This window comes from Cyprinodon tularosa, unplaced genomic scaffold, assembly GCF_016077235.1.
Source record: "Cyprinodon tularosa strain WSP-4 unplaced genomic scaffold, ASM1607723v1 ctg417, whole genome shotgun sequence".
Taxonomy (NCBI): domain Eukaryota; kingdom Metazoa; phylum Chordata; class Actinopteri; order Cyprinodontiformes; family Cyprinodontidae; genus Cyprinodon; species Cyprinodon tularosa.
Window position 1 is genome coordinate 182,310 of NW_024039138.1, and position 22,488 is coordinate 204,797.

The 22,488-nt window shown below is 37.0% G+C and overlaps 2 protein-coding genes and 1 long non-coding RNA gene across 3 annotated transcripts; all 3 read right to left on the reverse strand.

Moving 5' to 3' along the window:
- Positions 1–2,856: 2,856 nt before the first annotated feature.
- On the reverse strand, positions 2,857–5,897 carry LOC119792300. The gene is made up of 2 exons (XR_005281974.1): positions 5,751–5,897; positions 2,857–3,080 (listed from the first exon to the last, which is right to left on the reverse strand). It is a non-coding gene; the product is annotated as an uncharacterized LOC119792300 (long non-coding RNA).
- A 129-nt stretch (positions 5,898–6,026) lies between these two features.
- Positions 6,027–15,270, reverse strand: LOC119792325. The gene is made up of 4 exons (XM_038298922.1): positions 14,763–15,270; positions 10,503–10,634; positions 6,244–6,555; positions 6,027–6,169 (listed from the first exon to the last, which is right to left on the reverse strand). Exons 1-4 carry the CDS (start codon positions 15,268–15,270, stop codon positions 6,027–6,029), a joined length of 1,095 nt encoding a protein of 364 aa, XP_038154850.1.
- A 1,886-nt stretch (positions 15,271–17,156) lies between these two features.
- LOC119792346 lies at positions 17,157–18,628 on the reverse strand. The gene is made up of 5 exons (XM_038298947.1): positions 18,474–18,628; positions 18,006–18,317; positions 17,773–17,905; positions 17,458–17,494; positions 17,157–17,368 (listed from the first exon to the last, which is right to left on the reverse strand). Exons 1-5 carry the CDS (start codon positions 18,538–18,540, stop codon positions 17,252–17,254), a joined length of 666 nt encoding a protein of 221 aa, XP_038154875.1. The 5' UTR covers positions 18,541–18,628; the 3' UTR covers positions 17,157–17,251.
- Positions 18,629–22,488: the final 3,860 nt, after the last annotated feature.

The following is a 22,488-nucleotide window of genomic DNA, read 5'->3' on the forward strand; positions in this document are numbered from 1 at the left end:
TTTCCAAAAGCAAATGAGGGGTGAGGAAGAAACAGGGGTCGAAAGAGAGGTATTTAGAATATATACATTTAGAAAATATGGTACTCTAAGAAGCTAACAGCAACAAAAATGTTACAATATGCTGTGTTGCTTGCTAATTTTGAATTGTGTCCAAATGCAATGAGACAATACTGCATGGGGCACAAATAACCTAGAACCCGCCCTGTGTTGCATTGAATAGAATAATGGTCCGTAACATGAAAATTGCACTCAATAATTTTGACATAGATTAAGTGCTATGGGTCTATGATTAGCTGACTCTAAATACTAGTGCTAGAAACATTCCTTTTGAGATAGTTGAACAATACCAGGGCATTTATTGTGATTTTCCAATGATTAATAGTTGCCAATTACTGTTATAAATCAAAACTGTTCACATTTGCTAGTGGCTAAACAAACCCCAGGGCCACAACAATGATGTTAATGCCCTGTCTCTTTAAGGATGCAACATAAAGGACAACAACAAATAAATTGTGTTAAAATTTGTTTACCATTTATTCTCTGGTAATCTCAAAAAAACACCCCGAAGTTCTGCTTAGTTTTATATACATTAACAAACAGTGTCTCTTCCTGATAGAGAAAGAGTGCAAAAAAAAAATATTGCAAAAATTAAAGCTTTACTAGATAACTAATAAGAAAAAACACTTAAATACAGATTTTTTGATCAAAACACAATCAAGAGCAACTTTCAGTAAAGTCCAAAAGATTTCTGGATCTAATTAGCAATGGTATTCAACACATGCAACACTGACTGAGGTGTCTGACCAGCTTTGTATTTGGCATGTTGACTGTCTTTAGCTCCTAGGTGCAGTGATAGAGTCAGATTTTTTTTTTATGGGTTGGCTAGGCAGGGACACCTATGTACTTAGAGGTGCACCAGGTTGCGTTCAGTCTAGACTCATCACAACTAGAAATCAAATGAGCAAATCATCTTTCTTTTTCAAATAAATCAGTAAAGAATGATGATAAATGTTATAATGACCTAGCTAATAAATCATCTTGCATATTTATACATATATGTTGTCTAAACTGTTATGGTCCAGCATAATAAACACAATGACTGGGTTCAGCAACTGTTCTTTATCTCTAATTTCATAGAAGATTCATAGATGATTGCAGGGACTCATAACTTTACCTGGTTCTGAAAAGCGAAGTAGTTCTGTTTTTGTTTTTTTTAATGTTAGTATACTGATTTATTAATAAATAATACACTTCTGTAATTTTGTTGTAAGTTATGGTTTGTATACTAACAAGTGAAAAATCAATTTAGTGCATCTCAGTTTAGTGTATCACAACCACCCCTGGCCCCATATCTACATCTGCCCCAGGCCGAGTGGGCGTTGCTTTCCAGGATACATTTGTCCAGGCTGTGAGGAACAATAAACCTTGAAGCATTTTACAAAGTTCTCCAGTAGAGAGATGCAGTGGACTAGCAGCTGGAGATGATGGAACAGTAGGAATAGTATATGGCTTTATACTATATATTGTAAATAGTATATTGTATGTTTTATATTGTGTATATAGCTATAGATTATGTATTTTGTTTATATATCAAATTTGTGTGCACCATCAATAATAGAAAACTTCTATTTAAAACCACCACAGGATGGCAGCAGAGCAAAATAAAAAGTGGAAGGAGGACAGGTGGGATAACAGCCTCATTGCCCATAAACTAATGTATTAATTAGTTGATATGTTTATTATTAGTTGTAATAATTAAATGCTAGAAGGTTACAGTTCAAAATGTTTCTCATGTACATATGCATAAACTATATATTTGAGCGCATTATTTTCACTAAAATCATAAATTATTAAAGATAATATCCTATTATAATTTATTGAGATGTATTCATAGTCAAATGACAATAATTTAAGTATAAAATGGGTAAAACTACCATCATCAGTCCTCTTTTCAGCCCAAAAACTAGAAAAGTTTCTGCATATATTAGGTTGTAATGTGTATGTGATGTAGGTTGAGGAACATATGAAGTAGTTGCTGTCTCCTCTTGTTCTATTGAAGTCCTTGGAGTTCAGAATGAAGAGGTAGATGTCCTAAAAGAGTAATTCAAAAATATCTAACAACTCTGATATCTATGTCGGCTCACCAAAATTTTGTGTCTTATAGACCAGGGTTTTTAATTCCTGGTCCTCAAGGCACCCTGTTCTGCATGTTTTGGATGTTTCTGAGGTTCAGCACACCTGATTCAGATGATTGCAGTCAGGCAAAGCCTGATAATCTGCTATCAATTGATAACAGGTGTGTGAAAGCATCTAAAACATGCAGGGCAGGGTGCCTTGAGGACCAGGGTGAAAAAACACTGTTATAGACCAATAACAACTTTATTCAAATGATGCTGCTGTAATCATATCTAAGGCAGGGGAAGGAACAAACAATTTTCTATGGTTCTTGAAAAAAAAAATTTTTTTTTTCCTTTTTGAAATATGCAAATGAAAAAAGCTATTTGAAAAAATACTGTGCCACCATACAGTATTTTGCCAACATGGTAATAGATAAGTGCATCATCAACATAAAGATGTAATAATTCATCTTCAGCATTATGGACAAGAGTAATAATGTAACCCTGGAGATGCAACACAGTGGTCTGATATTGTGGTCGACCTGGGAATTATTTTCACATCTTTTCAGATATGGCAGCACCGCAGAAATTAGATAGCACAATGTTGTGATGCAACAATATGACTGATTCTGTCAACACAAACAGGAACATCAGAGTATGGCTTTGAATATAGATTTAATTAAAAGATCAAGTAATCTTCTGATTAATATCTGTCACAAAAATAGAAAGAAAATGGGCCTGATGTTCATAAAGCTTTATTTATGTAGACATAATTTTGGTTCAAAGGTTTTCATAGATTTCACAATTCCTCTCCATTTCCACATTATTCAGGTTAACAATTACTTTGTGGCTGGCTGATGTAATTTCATATTCATTCTGACAGTGACCAGTGGAGATAGTTTGGTAGAGATCACTTGTTGGCTGTTGAAGACTTCTGTACAACTCATCTGAGTAATCTTCATCCTAAACAATAAAAAAACAGTAATAATTATATCTGTTTTGTCCGTTATAATTGCTTGTGTGATGTAATGTTGTAACTGCACCTCGATGTCTTCTGTCTTACTGCAACAAGACCATTGTTTTGTTATTTTCTTGAGTACTTGCTGCATAAAGTTGGATTTATTTCACTAATCTGTCAGAGCTGATACTGTTATGATTCCAGTTTGTGTTTTCCTCTGTCCACCACCAGGTGGTGCCCTGTCCTCGTTGGGCCTCCTTGCACACCTGCGGCTCGTTGGGTCATTACCAGAGGAGTACTTGAGCAGCGGGCTGTCACCACCTCGATGCCAGAGTGTTTGCCAGTAATGGGTACTCAAGCCAAACTGAGATTAGCAGAGGCTAACCTTAGCATTGTTCTTCGACAGGAAGACTTCCTGTGTTACTGGAAAAGCCTGGACCTTCTACCCCTGGAAGGAATTACTGAGTCTCACTGGGCAAGGGGAAAACCTCCACATGATCTGTTCAAGTCCACTCCTGGAAAACCAAGTGACAGTCCGCTCCTTTACTCCTCTGAGTCCAACGTATGTCTGGCTGTCCACTCTCCAACAACTTCCCTCTACTTTGGATTAAACCCCCACAAACTGGATCCAAGGATAAACCAAGAGTCCCCCAAAAGTGAGTGCCTCTCCAGCAATATTCAAGCCTCAGTCTATTACCCCGTTTACACTACCCTTAAAAAACTGAGCCGAGACCGGTCCGAGGTCAGTAACTGAGATAACTTGTCGTGTGTGAACGGAAACAACCTGAACTGAACCGAGATAGACATAACCGGACCGCGCTAACTGCAGACCAGTTCCCGAGGTGGGTTCGGCTCGGTTTTTTCCTGGCTCGGTTCTCTGATAACAAGAGCGCATGAGCAGAACGCGTCATCGCCGACTGGCTGAACATGCCGATTCACACTCCATTCCAGAAAGTCGGCTTCCCAAAAGCCGACTTTCTCAAGTACATCCGCGCAAGGTTGCCGTCTTCGCCTGACCCACCGCAAACACGGAAGTACAGCAATAATAATCAAGCATAACTTTCTGAATGTGACGGGCGCCGCCATTTTGATTTGCTTGATTCCCTCCTCCTTCGTCTTCTTCTTCTTGGGTTTTACGGCGGTTGACAAACAGCGTTTGGTGCATTACCGCCACCAGCTGCTTGAGTCCCTCCTTCAATCCTAGCAGTAATACCGCACATCGTCACTAGGAGGCGAGGAGTCGAGATAACTGAGATAAGTGTGACGTGTGAACGGTCGTCAAAACTGAGCTTGGCCTGGTTACCGATCCAAGCTCGGAGCGGTCTCGGCCTGGATCGGTTTTTCAAGGGTAGTGTAAATGGGGCTTATTTTCCTATTGTCCCTGAACTGATCACTGTGATCTCCCCTTCAGAGTTTCCGGTTCCGGTTCACCAGTCCGCTGAGTTCCAGCATTGTTTCCCCACTGAGTTTCAATCTCCATCAGTGTTAGCTAGCCTTCAATAAACCTGTTTAACTTTTACCCTTGGTCTCTGAGTGGTTCCCTGCATGTGGGTCAGATCTCCAAAGCCCATTATGACAGAAACAAGCAGTTTATTTAAGCCAAAACAAAGCACGACTCTTCTCCAGAGATGGTAAAAGTAAAAGGTCCAGTGGAGAAGTTTTACGACTTTTTTTTAAAAGTACCCGCCCTCTCCACTTAAAAAAAAAATGCACATGCACAACCGTGTACCTGCCCCAGGGAGGGAACGCCTATTAAACACGTGCAAGAGCATGCACAAGCCCATTTCTCCTCATGCATGTTCTGTTTCAAAGTTGCTGTTTGCATCACTCAAACAAGCTTTCTTTCAAAAAGAAGATTTGCAATTTTTCAACTACATCAGACTCTTCACAGTGTTATGCCGAGAATTACCTGCCTGCCAATTTTTACTCATATGGAGACAAGTTTTAGTCGATCTGCTACAGTCAGTGTCCGATGAATATACTCTCTGCTCAGTGGATGGCTTTTCCCGCTTTTGCTATCATTCTGTCAACACATTAAGAATATGTTTAAACGTTTAGTTTTTCATTTATATCTCAATTCGTCTTAATGTGTGGGACTTTAGGCCGATGCACGCTCCTGCGACAAGGGAGGTCATTCTTTGCAGGCCAGAATTTCTCTGCATTTATCTGTCCACCAAAACTCTCAATTTTAGGCCATCCATGCATACGAAATTTGAAAATATTAAGAATATGTTTAAAAGTTCCATTTTCATTCATATTTTATCTGTTTTCTCATCAGTGCGTGAGAGGGGAGGTCATTCTCGGCAGCCAGGTATTTCCTAGCATAGAGTTAGGTGAAAATGGGGAAGAGCAGGTAGGACGGCCTTATGTAAACACATCACAAATCATTGACAATTAACAGGAACACTTATTTTGATGATCCACCCAGTAAACAAACATCCACCACTTTACCTCTAACTATTGACTTAGTGGATGGGCAACTGCCGTTATGGCTTACATTAAAAACAACTACTGGGTGCATGAGTGTACAGATATGGGAATGATGGAGGAAACTGATAAATTTTCTTTTTTTAAAGAATGCCTGTTCTTTATGTTCTGCTTTTGTGGTAATATGCAAAAAAGTAAGCTATGATCAACTGAAAATGACAACTTATACAATAATCACAATTACTCACTTTAGGTGATGCAGCTCCATGTGCAAATGACGCAGATGCTTCAGATTGTAAATATTCCCTTTCAATATGAAAACAACTCCAGGTTAGTGTATTGAACTAGGCAAACAAATTAAATGAATTTGTTTTTCAATAAGAATAAAGCTATAATTCATGTAGAAGATGCAGGGAAAGATAAGATGTAAAATTCAGCATTAGTGGTGCTAAGAAGTCTTATTTACGGTAAATGTTTTATGAAAATTTAAAAAAAAGAAAATTATGGATATGGCAATAGTTTTCTCACCAATATCTTGTAAGGCTGAATCTAAAAATACATGGAATCATTAAAAATAAGAGAACAGCAGAAGTCAAAGCAATACGAGAGATCAGTTCTTCAAATTGGCTGCAAGTGTCATTTGCTGAATTATCCTCCTGGCGAGGGTCTTAGGGAGAAACAAAGACATTCAATTAAATTGGTTATATAGGTTTTAATTAGCCGATATAAGAATGTTCTCACCTTTAACTGTGACATTGAGATGAACAATATACGTTCCATGAGATTTTGCACACTCACAGGTGTAGATCCCACTATCAGCTGGTGTTAAATTGGTCAGGTGCAGAAACACAGTGTCATTCCATGTTTTAAGGGTGAATCTGGAGTCACACTGATGAACAAAGTCGCCTCCATCCCTGTACAGCAGACGGCACTCCTCTCCGCCGCTCCTCTCTGTTCTGATCTTACACGCTATCATGATGATGATATTTGAAGTTTGGTTGGTGCAGATTGGAGTTAAATCTGGTTCTTTTCCGATTGTTTTCACAAAAGTATCTGCAAGCAATCAATTATAATCAGTAAGAAATAGCCTAATTCTTTAAATATTGCACATTTTCAAAAGCGATCCAGGTGTAATTACCTGTTACCAGAGTAAAAATTATTAACTTAAAAGTACAAAGGCCTGGTTAAAAAAAAATGCTAAAAGAAAAAGTACAGATTGATCTCCTGTACATGTTCTACATTGTTCTCAAATACAAAATAAAAAACAATTTTTTTTCCCCTAAATGATACAAAAAAAGCTTACAAACTAAACACTGTGTTCTTACAGAGAACATTGGAGTAGGTTTGTTCTAAATTTAAATTTCAGACAAGACAATAGAATGAATTAAAAGAAGTCTAATCAGGAGCAGCTGAATGCTTCCAAGAGATCCAGTATTCACAGCATTAAAGACGCAAAGAGCATTAAAATTGAAACAATTACAATAATTGGAGAGCAGTGAGCTTCAAACATGCTGCAAATACATAATCACAGTACAAACACTAATGATAGCAACAACAAATTGTAAGTTAGTAGACTTAGGTAGGTGTAAAAGAAGTACTCTAGGTCACAAAGGGACACAATCAATTCTTTATAAAGAATCCAACTCTTAGTGAAAATGTTAGGATGAATCTTTCTCATTTGTGAAATGGGTTTTAAACACAAAAAAATACAATCATTTTAATAGATGTGTATACTTCTAAATAAATGAAAAGTTTTTTTCTAACATACAGTAGTGAATACTATAAGGTATATTGTAATGTTTTGTTTGATCTCCTGTTGTGATAACATTTCTGAAATGATTGCAGTCTGGTCAAAGTATGACCACTGAATGACTGTCACGCTCCACCCCATACAGCTTTAAAACCAACGTGCGGAAATTGCTCGCTCTCTTTTCCACCAAGCTCATGCCTGACAGGAGAGACGAAAATTCCACATGTGATCATTCTGAAGCCAAAGCTTCTTCCTTTTCCTGCTGTCAGAGCTCCCGATGCAGTGTGTTGTTGTACGCCTACTCGTTTTAACGCAGGTAAGAAAGCGGAAGCCTCAGTCTTGTTACTCAGCTGCCTTGCAACATTAAACAGGATTTTTTGAGGAGCCAGTCTCGCAGCGTGTTCGCGGTTGAACCACCGAGGCGGGGACACCGTAAGCGTTGCTTACCTCAGACTGATTCAAATCTCCCCAAGAACTGACCAGGTTCTGGAGACAGACCTCCCCCTACCCCCACTTTTTCATCCCCCTCACAGTAAAAGCTTTCCATTATTTTATCTGATGCTCAAATAAAGTTCGTACCATAGGCGAGTGTAGTCACATTCACGTTTTTGCAAAGGTTTTTGTTGAATTTTGAGACTTTTTAAGCTGATGGTTCATTTAAAAGGGTTCTAAACTGAGCCCTGTATTAATAAATAATATATTCTGTATATTATGCATAATTTAAGTTGTAGTTCGTTATTTAATTTATTCATAATTGCAGTTAAAATCCATTTGGTGTTCTTAGTTGAATAGCTATAGCTTTATTCTGCTCACTTACAAGGATATTGGGCCTTTCACCTCCGGGTGGCTCCTGGACCGGCTGTTGAAATCCAGTTATTCCCACCAATTTAATGACTTAGGCTAGGCTATCAGCAGAGCTATTAATTATCAATAAAAGAACTATTTATTTCTGTTTATTCAAACTGTCACCAAAAAGAGGGTGGGTATAGCCTGAATGATAAACCATTCGTACATGAAACACAAACGACTGCAATTTAAACAAACAATGATGTCTTTATTCTAATAATTCAGAATTGCAGAAATCTAACATCGATGCAAAACACTACACACTATTAGAAAATAAACATGAGGTAGAATAAATGACTAGTTTTAACAGAAAGAGAACAAAAATCCTAAGAGTCCATTTAACTGGCTTCTGAGATTGTCCAAGATAAGCCAGATGTTAATACATTCAATAGTGTCAGTTTGGAATAGTAGCAGATATGATCATAACAACTGTGCAGTTAAAACAAGGTAACTTCATTCAGCTTGTGATGATTACTTTACAGAGGCAATAACAATGTAGCATTGTAGCACCTCAGTAAAACTCACTCAGCCAGCCTAGTTAGATAAAGAAGAGAAGGGTGCATTGATGCAAAGTCAACAAGACATATCAGGATCGAGGTCGCCTACCATGTGGTCTGGAGTGGGGGTGCAACAAGCTGGGAACTGATGGATGGTGATAATGTGACTAAATGGGAAGGGTTGGAATGCAATGGGGATATCTTAACTTATGAAGTCAATAAATGAGTGCTCCTAACATGTGGTTGCATATGCTTCCTCAGAACAAAGGGGAAAGCAAAAAAATCAAGATAAAAAAAGAAAACACATAAACTCATTCACACCACATCATTCACACAATGAAGTCAGACATCTTTGTACCTTTCAGTTTAAACATCAGCATAGAGAGTCCAAAGTTCAAATAAATGCTTTAAAACCTGAATTAATTGCTCACCCAAGCTTAGCACGTCATTTAAAGCATCTGATGGAATAATTAAAGGTTTTACTTTGAGACAACTTGCAATCCAGGTGAAGGAGGAGGAAGAGCAGCTTCGGGTTGCAGCTCTACACAAGTCCGTCCAAACCGGGTCGATTCTCGGAAGAATCTTATATCAGTCTGATGCAACAGCAGATGAATCTGATGGGCTTTTAAATAGAAGAAGTTAGTTATGGCTATTGAACGAGGGCGTCTCCTCGCAGGCACACCTCTTCAATTGTTGATTATACACTGCAGTCTGTGACTTTGACGGCTGCTATTTGGCCTACCTTGGACGAAGCCATTTAAATGGACTCTTACAACCCTTTCTACCCTCTTTCCAAATTATCAATTATTAACTTCATGTGTGTTTTCTAGTAGTGTGTAGTGTTAACCTAGATGTTAGATTTCCCATATTCTTGATTGTTAGGAATAAAGACATCATTATTTTAACCTGTAGTAGTTTGTGTTTATTGTAAAATCGAGTGGTTTAACACTCAGGCCAGACTCACGCTCCTTTTGGTAACATTTGAATAAATAGAAACAGAGTTCTTTGGCTGGTAATCAATAGCTATACTAATAGTCTAGCCAAAGTCACTAAATTGATGGGGATAACTGGATTTTAACAGCCGTTCCAGAAGCCAACCGACCAAAAATCCCAGTGAATAAGCAGATTACAGTTATAGCTATTCAACAAAGAACATTAATTTGGTGTTACCCTCAATTTTGAATGATCTATTAATTCACTACAACCACCATTTCTAGTTAATTGTATATTTATAATCTACAGGTAAAATATCACCCCACTCTCGAAGCAATCAAGCTGGACGAAGCAACATTCCCTTTTTCCCAGGATAACAATAATCATTTACGAGTCCCAAGGTTGAAAGAAGAAAAGTACACTCCTCAGGGGAAAGTAGCTTTCATTACAACACATAAACTCTCTGCACTACCATAGTGATCTTTTTTCTAAGACTACAAAATATCCCTGTCTGTTTTGTATCTTTGTTTGTTGATTTAAACTTTTGTTTGCAGTACTTTTTGTATTTGCAGCAAATTTAGGTATGTAACTACAATATCTCATAGTATCATGCAAAGGCCTAGACATACTTTTGTTTTTCTTTATGTTTTTTGTTGGATTACATGTATTTTCTATGCTGTAGACACATAATGTAAACATTTTGAAATAATTTTAAAAATATATGTTAAATTTTTAAACAGTCAATAAAATGTGCTCAATCACCCCACATATACAAAGCAGAAGTTAAAAGTAGAAAAACAATAAAGTGGCAAAACTTTTAAAAACATAAATAAAATAAACTGTTCAGGTTAGTAACCCATGAAGCTTAGCAATAACACATCAAGGAAGTGCAAAGCTGTTCTTTCTAGAAAAAGGAAACAAATCAATATGGATGTTACATTTTTACAAGAATTATATAAATATACATATATTACCTTCGCTGTGCAAAGTAGAGAGAAAATAAGAAAGAAATAGAAAAACCTGCAGCTTATGTATTACCACAGAGAGCATGATGTCTAACAACAGAGAGGGCTTTGATATGAATGTCTGTACTGCAACGTTGTAACCTACACCACAAATTCTCTGACCTTTAGAAAAAGAGCATGAGGTTTTGCTCTTTCTAAAATGTCTCCTCCTTTTAGCTACTACTTTGTTATTCAGTAGGTCTCCCTATATCATAAATAGGTTGATAGCCAAAAGGACTAGAACCATAATTTATCTCTTTTGAAGACAATCTACATAATTTGGATCATAAAATATGCAATCAATTTGATTCACAGTGTAATTTGCCATACAGAATAATAGAGTCAGAAATAAAACACCTACATACAATTTTACAACTACCTTGTACTACTGCTTGAATTAATCACTTTTTAAGTTATAACAAAGCATTGGAACTGATGAAGTATTAAAGAGCCAAATCAAGTGTGAGAATAAAATGCAACATTAGGATACTCTATAGATTGATACCTGCATGTTCATAATTTATAATTTGTATTAACTGTGGTAACTCAAACTGCTACTTTGCCCCTCCATTCTGCAAGCAATGGTGTTCATACAAACAAAACAAGCCGGTAAGGTACCAAACAGGAAATCCACATGAGTACAGCAAATGTAGATTTGACCGGTCAGAGGCCTCCTGTCTGCTGTACTGTCTACGGTCACCCACAATTTGGGAGAGATGCAGCGGAGTGTCTACAGAGGGAGCGGGGACATCTGTGCGTTCACTGTGACACCTACGCAGATGACCTAGTTTCAAAGTATAAATCAACCTTCTAAGAATGGTCTTAGACTTCCAGCTCAAGCTGAGATTTGAGTTTTTAGAGCACAAGTAAAACAAACAACTGGTAAACAAAGAATGCAGTGGTTTACCCTGCAACTGGAGGGCGAACTACTGAAATCTGTGGTTGTGAGGTAAGTGAATGGTTGGTTAGGGGTGTAAATGTGATACAAATAGATAACTGCTCAGCAAATACAAAAAGTACTGCAAAGACCAGACATGGGCTTGCAAATGATGAGGCTAACACATCCAAAGGAAAGTGCCACAAAGAAGAAAATCTGGTGCAAATACATGATTGATACCAACATACAGGCAAAATGCAAAGGAAAAATGCTGCAAATATAAAAAAAAAATACTGCAAGTTAAGAAAAGCTGCAAACCAGCTCTTGATAAGTGAGGTACTCAGGACCATTAGGGGGAGAATATCCTCAATTATATGGAACTTGACCATAGACATTACAATGAATTTATGTCTATGGACCAAACTCTTAGCAAGAACATATACTAGATGTGTCTTGATCTTGGCACTGATGACTGGCTTAGCTGCTCATTTCCTTCTTGTCCATTCCTGCCTCTATTTAAACTGCTTGCATCCAGTAATCAGGGCCAGATTATTCCTATTCTCTCTAGCCAGAGGTGAGAGTGTTTTTAGAGTTCCTTGGTGTTTGTGATTCAAGGTCTCTTTACAGATACAGAACAAAAATCGATTTGCAAAACACTGTGCTCAAGATCTGTTTACTGATACAAATCCAAAATCTACATGTTAATGCCATGCTTTAGGTCTTAAACTTGCATGTGAGTTTCAATTTTAAAGTAAAAATTTTGGCAGGATAGTTCTTCCTCTCAGCTAATCAGTCTCATATTTATGTTTGTAGACCTTTTTTTTGTATATGCAGGACAAATCTGCTAACTATTCATGCAATATAGGGTATTTGCAGCCCTCAGCAACTGTTCTCACCTCTGCGGTCTTACATCCTACTCTGAAGACTAGCTCAAGACTGTTGTAAGCACTTTACACCAAACATAACTTGCAGCACACATCTTACAGTGTCAAATATTTAAGACAATGAATTTAAAGCCAAAAAAAATGAATTTGGCTTTCCAAGTCTTCATTGTGGATGTTAAGTTGCAAAGTGTGTTTGTGTCTGCATTTCTTTACCTATAATTTTTTTTATATAACCAGATTTATATATTATATTAAATCATAGATGTAACCACTAAAAAGCCATTTTAGACACTAACTGCTTGTAAATAAATGCATATCTCAACTGTGTAAAAATGCCACCCCAGGTTGGCCATATATAGTTATGCAGAACACTGTCTACGATCTCCTCCTTTTAAGTCAGTTTTCAGTTTCTTTTCTCATATGTTTAATGCATTAATTTCTAATAGATGCTGAATAAGTTGCTTGCTGCTCTACATCAATACCAATATAGTACTAAACAGTTTTAAAAAATTATATTGTTGGTCCTGAAGAAAAAATTAAACAAGTCAAATCAAACCTGATGCCACATTTCATTAAATCCATATGCCAGTGTGTAGGATTGCTAGAATCACCATATAAAAATGCAAAAACAGAAATCATCTATCATACTGTAACTGTTTATATTTCATCAATGCTGCACTTTATGGAATGGAAGTGATCATTTACTGTCTGAAAAGCTGTACAAAACCATATTTTTTGTATTAACTCTGTGTATACATCAAGTCTAAATCATAAACAAAACATAAACTGATAAAAGAATATTAGGTTGAAAATTAAAGGAATGTCAAATGTTGTGATTATTTAAAGCAGGTGAAGACAAAATAAAATTATTAATTCATTTTCTGAACTTTTTGTTTTGGCAGATATGTTTGATCTATATATAAAAAGGAAAGAAAAAAACAGTGTTTATGCACTGAAGTTACTCAAGTGTTGTTTGTAGTCTAAACTTTGATAAAAAAAAAAAAAGTCTACTGCAAACCTCAGCTGAAGTCTGACAGGGTTGCACGTCCAGTTTCACACTAGCAGACGAAATAGGCTATGTGGTCTGTGTAGCAAAGAACAGGAAGTTCATACAGGAAAAACAAAGAACCAAAGAAATAAAAATAAGATGACAATTTACTAGTCAGCCTAACACTTAGTGAACACATGCTGCCAAAGATGTTTAAAACACCCAAATACAACATACCCAGACACAGGATTGTGGACCAAAGTTGTAATATCTACTGATTTAATCATTTAAAGCAGGTCCACCCCACTGACACCGGTGAACATCCAGAAAAATGACATTGAGATAGTAGACCCTTATATGTACCCAGGTGTTCATCTGAATAAAAAACTGGACTGGACTCACAACACTGAGGCACAGTCTCAGTGCAAAAAAACTGAGGTCTTTTGTATTCCAGGGGGCACTCTGAAAGACCTTCTACGTCTCTGTTGTGGTATCAGCCATCTTCTATGGAGCTGTCTGTTGGAGTAGTGGCTTATCTGCAGCTGAGAGAAAGCGGCTGGATCAGCTGATCAGGAAGGCCAGCTCTGTGATTGGATGCCCTCGGGACCCAGTACAGAAGGTGGGAAACAAAAGGATCCTAACTAAATGAACATCTCTGCTGGATAATGTTTCCCACCACATGCATGAAGCTGTTGCAGAACTGGAAAGCTCCTTCAGTGACAGACTGCTGCACCCTAAATGCACCAGGGAGCGTGCATTTAGTGCATCACAGACTCTTCCTCCCAGCAGCTGTAAGACTCTATAACCACCACTGTTCCCAACAACCTCGATAAGTTGTTATATTCTTGCTGATTTTGCATAGTTTCTACCTTTGTGATTAAAACGACATGCTACTGTCATTTTGCACATCTCTGACATTGCTGCTATTTTCAAATATCCATTACTGTAAAAATGTCCATTGCTGTATATTGATTATTTATTGTCCAGGTGCACAGTTTTTCACTATTGTGTTATTAGGTCTTATTTATACATTTGTGTTATCATTTTTTTTTTAATCTTTCTGCTGCTGTAAACAACAAAGTTCCCTAATTGTGGGACAATAAAGGGATTTTGTATTCTTTTCTATTCTATTCTAAAGACTTGGCCTGACTTCCATACGAACTTGGAAATAAATACTGATAATTAGTTAACTGCTTTTCTAAACCTAAGATCAGATTCAGAATTACTTTATTAAGATGAGTGTTGTGTATCAAAGTAAAACAGATAAGAGAATCCTGACTTCCTTTACATTGCATCCAATCTTTATGATCATTGTAACTTTAAATGCATTTTCAACTCAACTAAATAGCAGACAGGCTACTAAATACCCAGCATTCCCAAAGTTACAGTAGGGAATACGAAAGAAATACGAAATAAAAATACATTTTGACATTTATTTGATGAGATATTAATAAGCAGTATCTACAAATAGATAAAACTACCATAGTGATCGTTTATGCTGTAGGCACTATTATTACACTCCTTTATACTGCTGGTTCTGGTCCAGAGGCACTCTGCAACAGAAGAGCTTCCGTGCCACACTGTTACACAGTTGGTTAGGATGCTTTCTATTGCACAGCGATAGAAGTTCACCAGGATAGTTGAGGGGAGCTGATTATTCCTCAGTGTTCTCAGGAAGAAGAGGCGCTGGTGAGCCTTCTTGACCAGGCAGGGGGTGTTGGTTGACCAGGACATGTCCGCTGAGATGTGGGTCCCCAGAAACTTGAAACTGGAGACACGTTCAACAGCTATTCCATTGATGTGGATGGTGTCGTGGGTGCCTGTTGAATCCTTTCTGAAGTCTATGATGAGCTCCTTCGTTTTGGTGGTGTTGAGGAGCTGGTTATTTTCAGTGCACCATGTGGCAAAGTGCTCGATCTCCTCCCTATAAGCAGTCTCATTGTTGTTGCTGATGAGACCAATCACCGTGGTGTCGTCCGCAAACTTCATGATGGAGTTAGACGTGTACACAGGCTTGCAGTCGAAACGGGCTTAGCACACAGCCCTGTGGTACACCAGTGTTGAGTGTGATGGACGTGGAGCAGTTGCAGCCTGATCGGAGATTCTGAGGTCTGTTGGTCAGAAGTTCAGAATCCAGTTGCACATGGAGGTGTTGATACCCAGGTCTCGAAGTTTGGCTAATAACTTTGCCGGAATGACAGTATTGAATGCTGAGCTAAAGTCAACAAACAGCATACGTGCATAAGTGTTCTTATTGTCCAGATGTGTGAGCACAGAGTGCAGTACCATGGAAACTGCGTCCTCTGTGCTCATATTGTTGCGGTACGCTAACTGATATGAGTTTGCATACTACAGCAAATATATATTATATATTATCTATATCAATGTTCCTCAGCAGTTTGTCATGCAGTGCTTTTTAAGATCTACCTTTTATTTCCAATCAGACTTTGGAAAATCGATGCAACGCACATTATTTAAACTAATGACTAACATTTTCTTAGCAATTAATTTGTTTGTGCTGCACTGAAGAAATAGGAACTGCAGCAGTCAGAGCAGAAGGAAGTGTAACTCCTACTGATTATCCCCAAACATCATCTGAACATTTTCTGATGGAAAGGAGTCTATGAAAAAATGTTCCCTGAAAAACCATATAGCTAAAAATAGAGCTCACCTGTTTCATTATCTGCATCAGTCATTCCTAAAACATAACTTACACACAGCATGATGCTGCCACAATTATACTCCAATGGTTAGGATGGTGCTCTTGGGATTGCAAGCTATTTCTTTTTCCTCTGAGTGCGTCGATCATCATTATAGCCAAAGACTTCAACTTCACAGTAGCTTTGATAGACCAAAGGAAAAGGCTCAAAGGCTGACTTCCTAACCTCGAGTATATTTGCAATCTAATCTGTCTTTTCATGCTTTTATGATATTATTGCTTGTTCTTGACTTTCTGGCCCCCTTAGCCAATCTCGATCAAGGAGTTGTTTCACTTTAGATACTTCTTACTAATGCAAACCCATTCTTCCATATATGTTTTTTTGTTTGTTTTTTTTGTCAATTATGCCAAACAGAAACAGCGTGTTTGAGGCATACATTACATTAAAACAACTTCCTCATACATTAAAACAACCACAGGTATCCATTGACTGCAACTAAGATATTATGAATTAAACCTTTAAAAGCTTAAAAAGACATGGCATCCTCATTTAATTAACTTATCAAGTTTCATGAACAAGTGTTTCATGTACCACTTTGCTAACATGAAAAAACAGTTTTCAAGTAACTAAATATGCTTAAGTAGATACAAAAGACGCATTAAAGGTATTTTGGAGGATTTTCTCAAATTTTTTGAAAGACCCGCCCTTTCCACTGCGCCATCTTTGTTATTAGTCGCCGCTGTCGGGTAGCGACAGCCTATGCCGCTGTGACAGAAAATCCCATAATGCTTTGCATGGAGAGCTCTCCGCAGATATATCTGCCTGTTCTGAGGATTTTCTTTTCTTCTCATACACTTCGTAGACACTTTTTTTCTTACGACCCTCGGCCATTTTCAAAGAACTAAAGACAGAAAGGTGAGCTTCAATGACAAAGATATATACCTGAAACTATGCTCAGAAAAAGTTAGCTGACAGGGCTAGCACATAGGACAGCCTTAGGTAAACATATCACCAGAATGATTGACAATTAGGAGGACCACTTATTTAGATATTTCCACCCGGAAATGAAAGATTGTCCTCTATACCTTTAACTATTTTTTTAAGTGGTCTTTCTCAAGAAGTTTAAAGGCATAATAATTTAGATATATTATATTCTGAATTTTAAAAGATTTATAAAAACATTAAATTAATAAAATAAAACTAATCTGTAACAATTTCACTTTCATCTCATTTAATGTTACTTAAGGTCAGGTAGTGAGGAAAACAAAGATTGTATGTCTCTGTTCAATAGAAAGATGTTCATCTTTGAATTAAGTCAGGGTATTATGATATTCAGAACTGATTTCATAGTTTTGCAATAAGGCTGTTGAATAAAGTACATTTTCTTTCTGAATGAAGGTGCTGTATGGCTCAACTAAAACCAAATCCTGCAGAACAAGACATAAAGAAAGGGGAGTTTAAATATATTAGTATATGAATAATTAAAAGGTCTGCATTTATGTATTGTGTATTTTACCTCATTTGGACTGTAAGTGGGTGATTCTGGTTCCTCTCTGTTAAGAAATACAATATGCATTTTATTTCCAATACAGATATGCAGATCATTATCACTGCCTGTTTAAGAAGACAGGTAATAATAAGCTAATAATCCTTTCCTTTATTCATCACATAGAGTTGATATTAAATCTGCGTTAGCCTCATTAAGTTTGATTATAATGAAACTTTCATCATTAAAACAAAAATGTACCTATCAATATAATTTCAATAAATCAATGCAAGTAAAAAAAAAAAATAAATAAAATCAAAGCTTTGAATATTGAATGTTTCTTACCGATTGTAACATCTTCTGTGGAAAAATCCCAGAATAACCAAAAGTATAAAAATAACTGCAGCAGTCAGAGCAGAAAGAAGGATCACTCTTGAATAATGACTCCAAACTTCCCAAATGTCATCTTCTCCATTATCTTTAGAAAATATATATATATATTTTTTTTTTGGAACAACAGTGTTGCAGAGGAGCTATTAAATTTAAGTTTTATTCAGTCATTTAAAGTAAGTGCTTACCTTTAACTGTTATATTGAGATGGTGAATATAGGTTCCATCAATATTTGAACACTCACAGGTGTAGTTCCCACTATCAGCTGCTGTTAAATTGGTCAAGTGCAGAAACACAGTGTCATTCCATGTTCTGAGGGTGAATCTGGAGTCACACTGATGGACAAACTCGCCTCCTTCCCTGTACAGCAGACTGCACTCCTCTCCTTTGTTTCTCTCTGTTCTGATTCTACACACTATGAGCATGATGTTATTCGATGTTTCATTGTTGCAGAGTGGAGTAAGATCTGGTTCATTCCCGACTGTTTTCACAAGAGTCACTGTAAACAGTAAAATATAATATCTATGAATAAGTTAAAATCATAAAAATAGATTAGTATCTCATTATACTCAGTAAAACGAAAATAAAAGTTAAAAGTTCACAACTTAAAGCGCAACTTCAAGTTAAATGGTTTCTTTATTACTTTTGTTCTTACCTTCACTGTCCTCAGAGCAGGCAAAGAATGGCAGAAGCAATAAAAGGCTGATTCTCACTGCATCCATCTAAACTGCTGCACTAAAGAAAGATTGTCTAAACTACCCCTTAAACCCTCAACCGAGCCACATATTTTCATCTCAGAAAATGGCACAAAAGGATGTGACGTTATTCTTAAAAAAAAAAAAAAAAAGTCTCTACATGAGCACTCCTCATTAAAGAATAAGATTTATAATCTGGAGGTATCTCTGCAAGTTTGATTATTACAGTTTGCAGTAATTGTCCTGTTTGGTCAATAGCTTGCTTAAAACCCAAATAATTGACTATCAATATTAATAATGAAGAACAGAGATTGAGTTCTTAGGTCACACTACAGAGATGGGGGTCTGCTTGTCTTGTGTTATGCAACCAAAGTGGGTTCAAAAGACTAAAGATGTAAATGTCATGTTTGCTTTGTGGTCTTAACTATGAAAAGGGCTGAATGCATTCTGGTGGGAGAAGAAATCAACCTCCTGCAGGCTGATGTAGATGATGTCACTGACCACTTCCTAATTTGTCACTTTAACAGAACCATGTTTATAAATAAAAAAAGCAAATTACAAAAAAATATTATTTACAGTAATAATTAAAATTAAAATTAGCCATGAGAAATGCCAAGAAAGTGAGATACAAACACACAAAACAAATTCAGATGGAAAGAGGACAAATCCTTTAATTCAAGATAATTTGAGTGAAAAAAAGTGTAAAAGTTGTCCAAAGAAATATGCAAATTATGGAACAAAAGGAAAATCACATAAAACTTTTTTCAGGTTGTATAGAATCTATGATTCCATTGATTTAAACAACACAATTAAAAAGGGAAAGCTGAAAAGATAGATGCATAAACAGGTTTACGGACGTCTATTGTGGTAAAGATATAGTTTGAGCTGCTCAAAGCCAAATGTTTAACCCTTTTTAGGTGTGGTGTCCATCAACTACCTGCTAAAGCAACATACTGGTCTGATAATGAGGCTGATCTCTACAGGAAATGTCTTTGTACAGTCATCTTTAGCAGTTTGCAAAGATGCTGCTACTGCAGTGATAAGACGTTTTATTGATTGTGCAATGAAAACTTTTTGTATTAAAAGATTTGGACAGAATTTGTGAACACAAACAGGAGCATAAAAATACTGAATCAGTGAAGAAGTATAACCATCCTCTGATTGATTTTGCTCACTAAGGCTTATCAAGATTTCCATTTTGATAGTTTTTCTTCAAAGGTTTTCATAGATTTCATAGTTTCTGTTCACAGTTACTCTGCTTCCTGCTGAGGTTCTTTCTGTTTCCTGTTGATGGTGACCAGAAGAAACTGTTTGGTAGAGATCTGTTGTTGGTTGCTGAAGACTTCTGTACATTTGAGTTTTCTTCACCCTAAGGAAGAAGAAACAGAAATCATTTGGTCACTCTGGAGACAGTAAACATGTCATGAGTTGGTAAGTTAGTTCATTAAAAGGAGTCAATTTAGATTATTTTAACATACTAAGTAACTTGGTCTTTTTTAGTGTACAGAGAAGACCTACTTTGGTCACTGAACTCAGATGTCCTCTAAATGCAAGAGCGCTATCTCCTGGTTACTATCTAGAATATTTGCAACACAAACTTGAATTTATTGAAATTTTACACCTGGAATTGAAACTTTTTTGGTTATTTACCCCAATCATTGTTACCTTTCTAGAGAAAGAGCAGTTGTTAACTATGTGACAGAAAATGTTTACAGCAACTTTATGGTAAAAACTGACAGGTCTAAATGTGGTTCATGGTAATGCATAAATCAGATGCTCATCTTACTTGGCTTTATTCAGTCCTGTGGACTGACTCTGTCTTTTTTTATGTAAATTCAAGGTAAAGTACTCGAGGATCCTTGTCATGTTAGAATTCCAACATATATTCCATGTGCATAGCTGATCACAAAACTGAGTTATTTGCAGCAATCAGGTGACACAACTGTCCTACTGTTGCTTAAGGCAACCAAAAAAAAAGAAAAACTATTTTACAACTACCTGCTACTACTCCTTGAATTAATCACTTTTTTGGTTATAACAAAGCATTGGAACTGATGAAGTATTAAAGAGCCAAATCAAGGCTGAGAATAACATGCAACATTAGGTTACTGTACTCTATAAATTGAAACCTGCATGTTCATCATTTATAATTTGTATTAACTTTGGTAACTCAAACTGTTAATTTGCCCCTCTATTCTCTAACAAAGATATTCTTTAGAGCTGGTTATATTCCAGCAGCAGTGTGTCACAGTGAGCTTGTCACAGGTTTGACATAGACATTTTTGATTTATGCTCAATTTTGAAGTGTGGTCTGCGCTATGTTATTCCACACCACAAAGCAAGAGGGACAATCACAAACTAGCTGTGGGTCTAGATATAGCCGAGGTGATGAGGAAGTTGTAGCAGGTTTGTCCAACAACTGAGGGACATGAGGGCCAAAAATAGGGGTAAAAAGAATTCTCGCGCACCTTACTCTCCTAGCTGGTCCAATTTCACGATTCATTTTCCGCAATGGCATTCATACAAACAAAACAAGCCAGTAAAGTACCACACAGGAAATACACACGAGTAGAGTGGACGTAGATTTGACCAATCAGAGGCACTGTCTGCGGCACTTTCTACGGTCGCCCACAATTTGGGAGAGGTGCAGCGGAAGGGGCGGAGACATGTCTGCGTTCACCGTGACACCTACGCAGATGACCTAGTTTCCAAGTATAAATCAGACTTTAAAAGACGGGAGTCTTAGACCTCCAGTTCAAGCTGAGATAAGAGTTTTTAGAGCACAAGTAACACAAGTAACTATTAAACACAGAATGCAGGGGTTTACCAGGCTAACACATCCAACGGAAAGTGCCGCAAGCAAGAAAACCTGCTGCAAATACATTACTGATGCCAACATACAGGCAAATTAAACATTCTGAAAATATCAAAAACAGCTGCAAGTTAAGAAGAGCTGTTTTGAAAGCTCTTCTTAACTTGCAGTTGTGTTTGATATTTTCAGCATTTTTCCTTTGCATGCTTTTTACTCTGGGCCATTAGGGGGAGAAGATCCTCAATTATATGACACTTGACCATAGACATTAAAGTGAATTTATGTCTATGGACCGAACTCTTAGGAAGAACATATACTAGCTGTGTCATGATCTTGGCACTGATGACTGGCCTAGCTGCTCATTTCATTCCTGTCCATTCCTACCTCTATTTAAACTGCTTGCATCCAGTCATCAGGGCCAGATTTTTCTTGTTCTCTCTAGCCAGAGGTGAGAGTGTTTTTAGAGTTTCTTGGTGTTTGTGATTTCCTGTTCCTGACTTGTTCTCCCTCTCAACCACTGAGCCTGCCTGTTTCCATCTGATCTCAATGGTAAGAGTGTTTTTAGCATTACCTTAGTGTTTCTGAATATCTGACCTTCAAGGATTTTTTACAGATATGGAGCAAAAATCTATTTTCAAAACACTGCGCTCAAGATCTGTTTACTGATACTAATCCAAAATCTACATGTAAAATGCTATGCTTTAGGTCTTTAACTTGAATGTGAGTTTCAATTTGCAAGTACAAATTTTGTCAGGATAGTTCTTCCTCTCAGCTAATCAGTCTCATATTTATGTTTGCAGACCTCATTTTCGTACTTGCAGTACAAATCTGCTAAGCATTCATGCAATATAGGGTATTTGCAGCCCTCAGTAACTGTTCTTATCTCTGTGGTCTTACATCCTACTCTGAAGACTGGCTCAAGACTGTTGTAAGCACTGTTCACCAAACATAACTTGCAGCACACAGCTCACAGTGTCAAATATTTAAAACGATGAGCTTAAAGCCAAAGAAATGCATTTGGCATCTCAAGTCGTCATTGCGGATGTTAAGTTGCAAAAAGCATGTCTGTGTCTGCATTTCTTTACTTATATTTTTTTTATATAACAAGATTTATATATTATATTAAATCATAGTAGTAACCACTAAAAAGCCATTTTAGACAC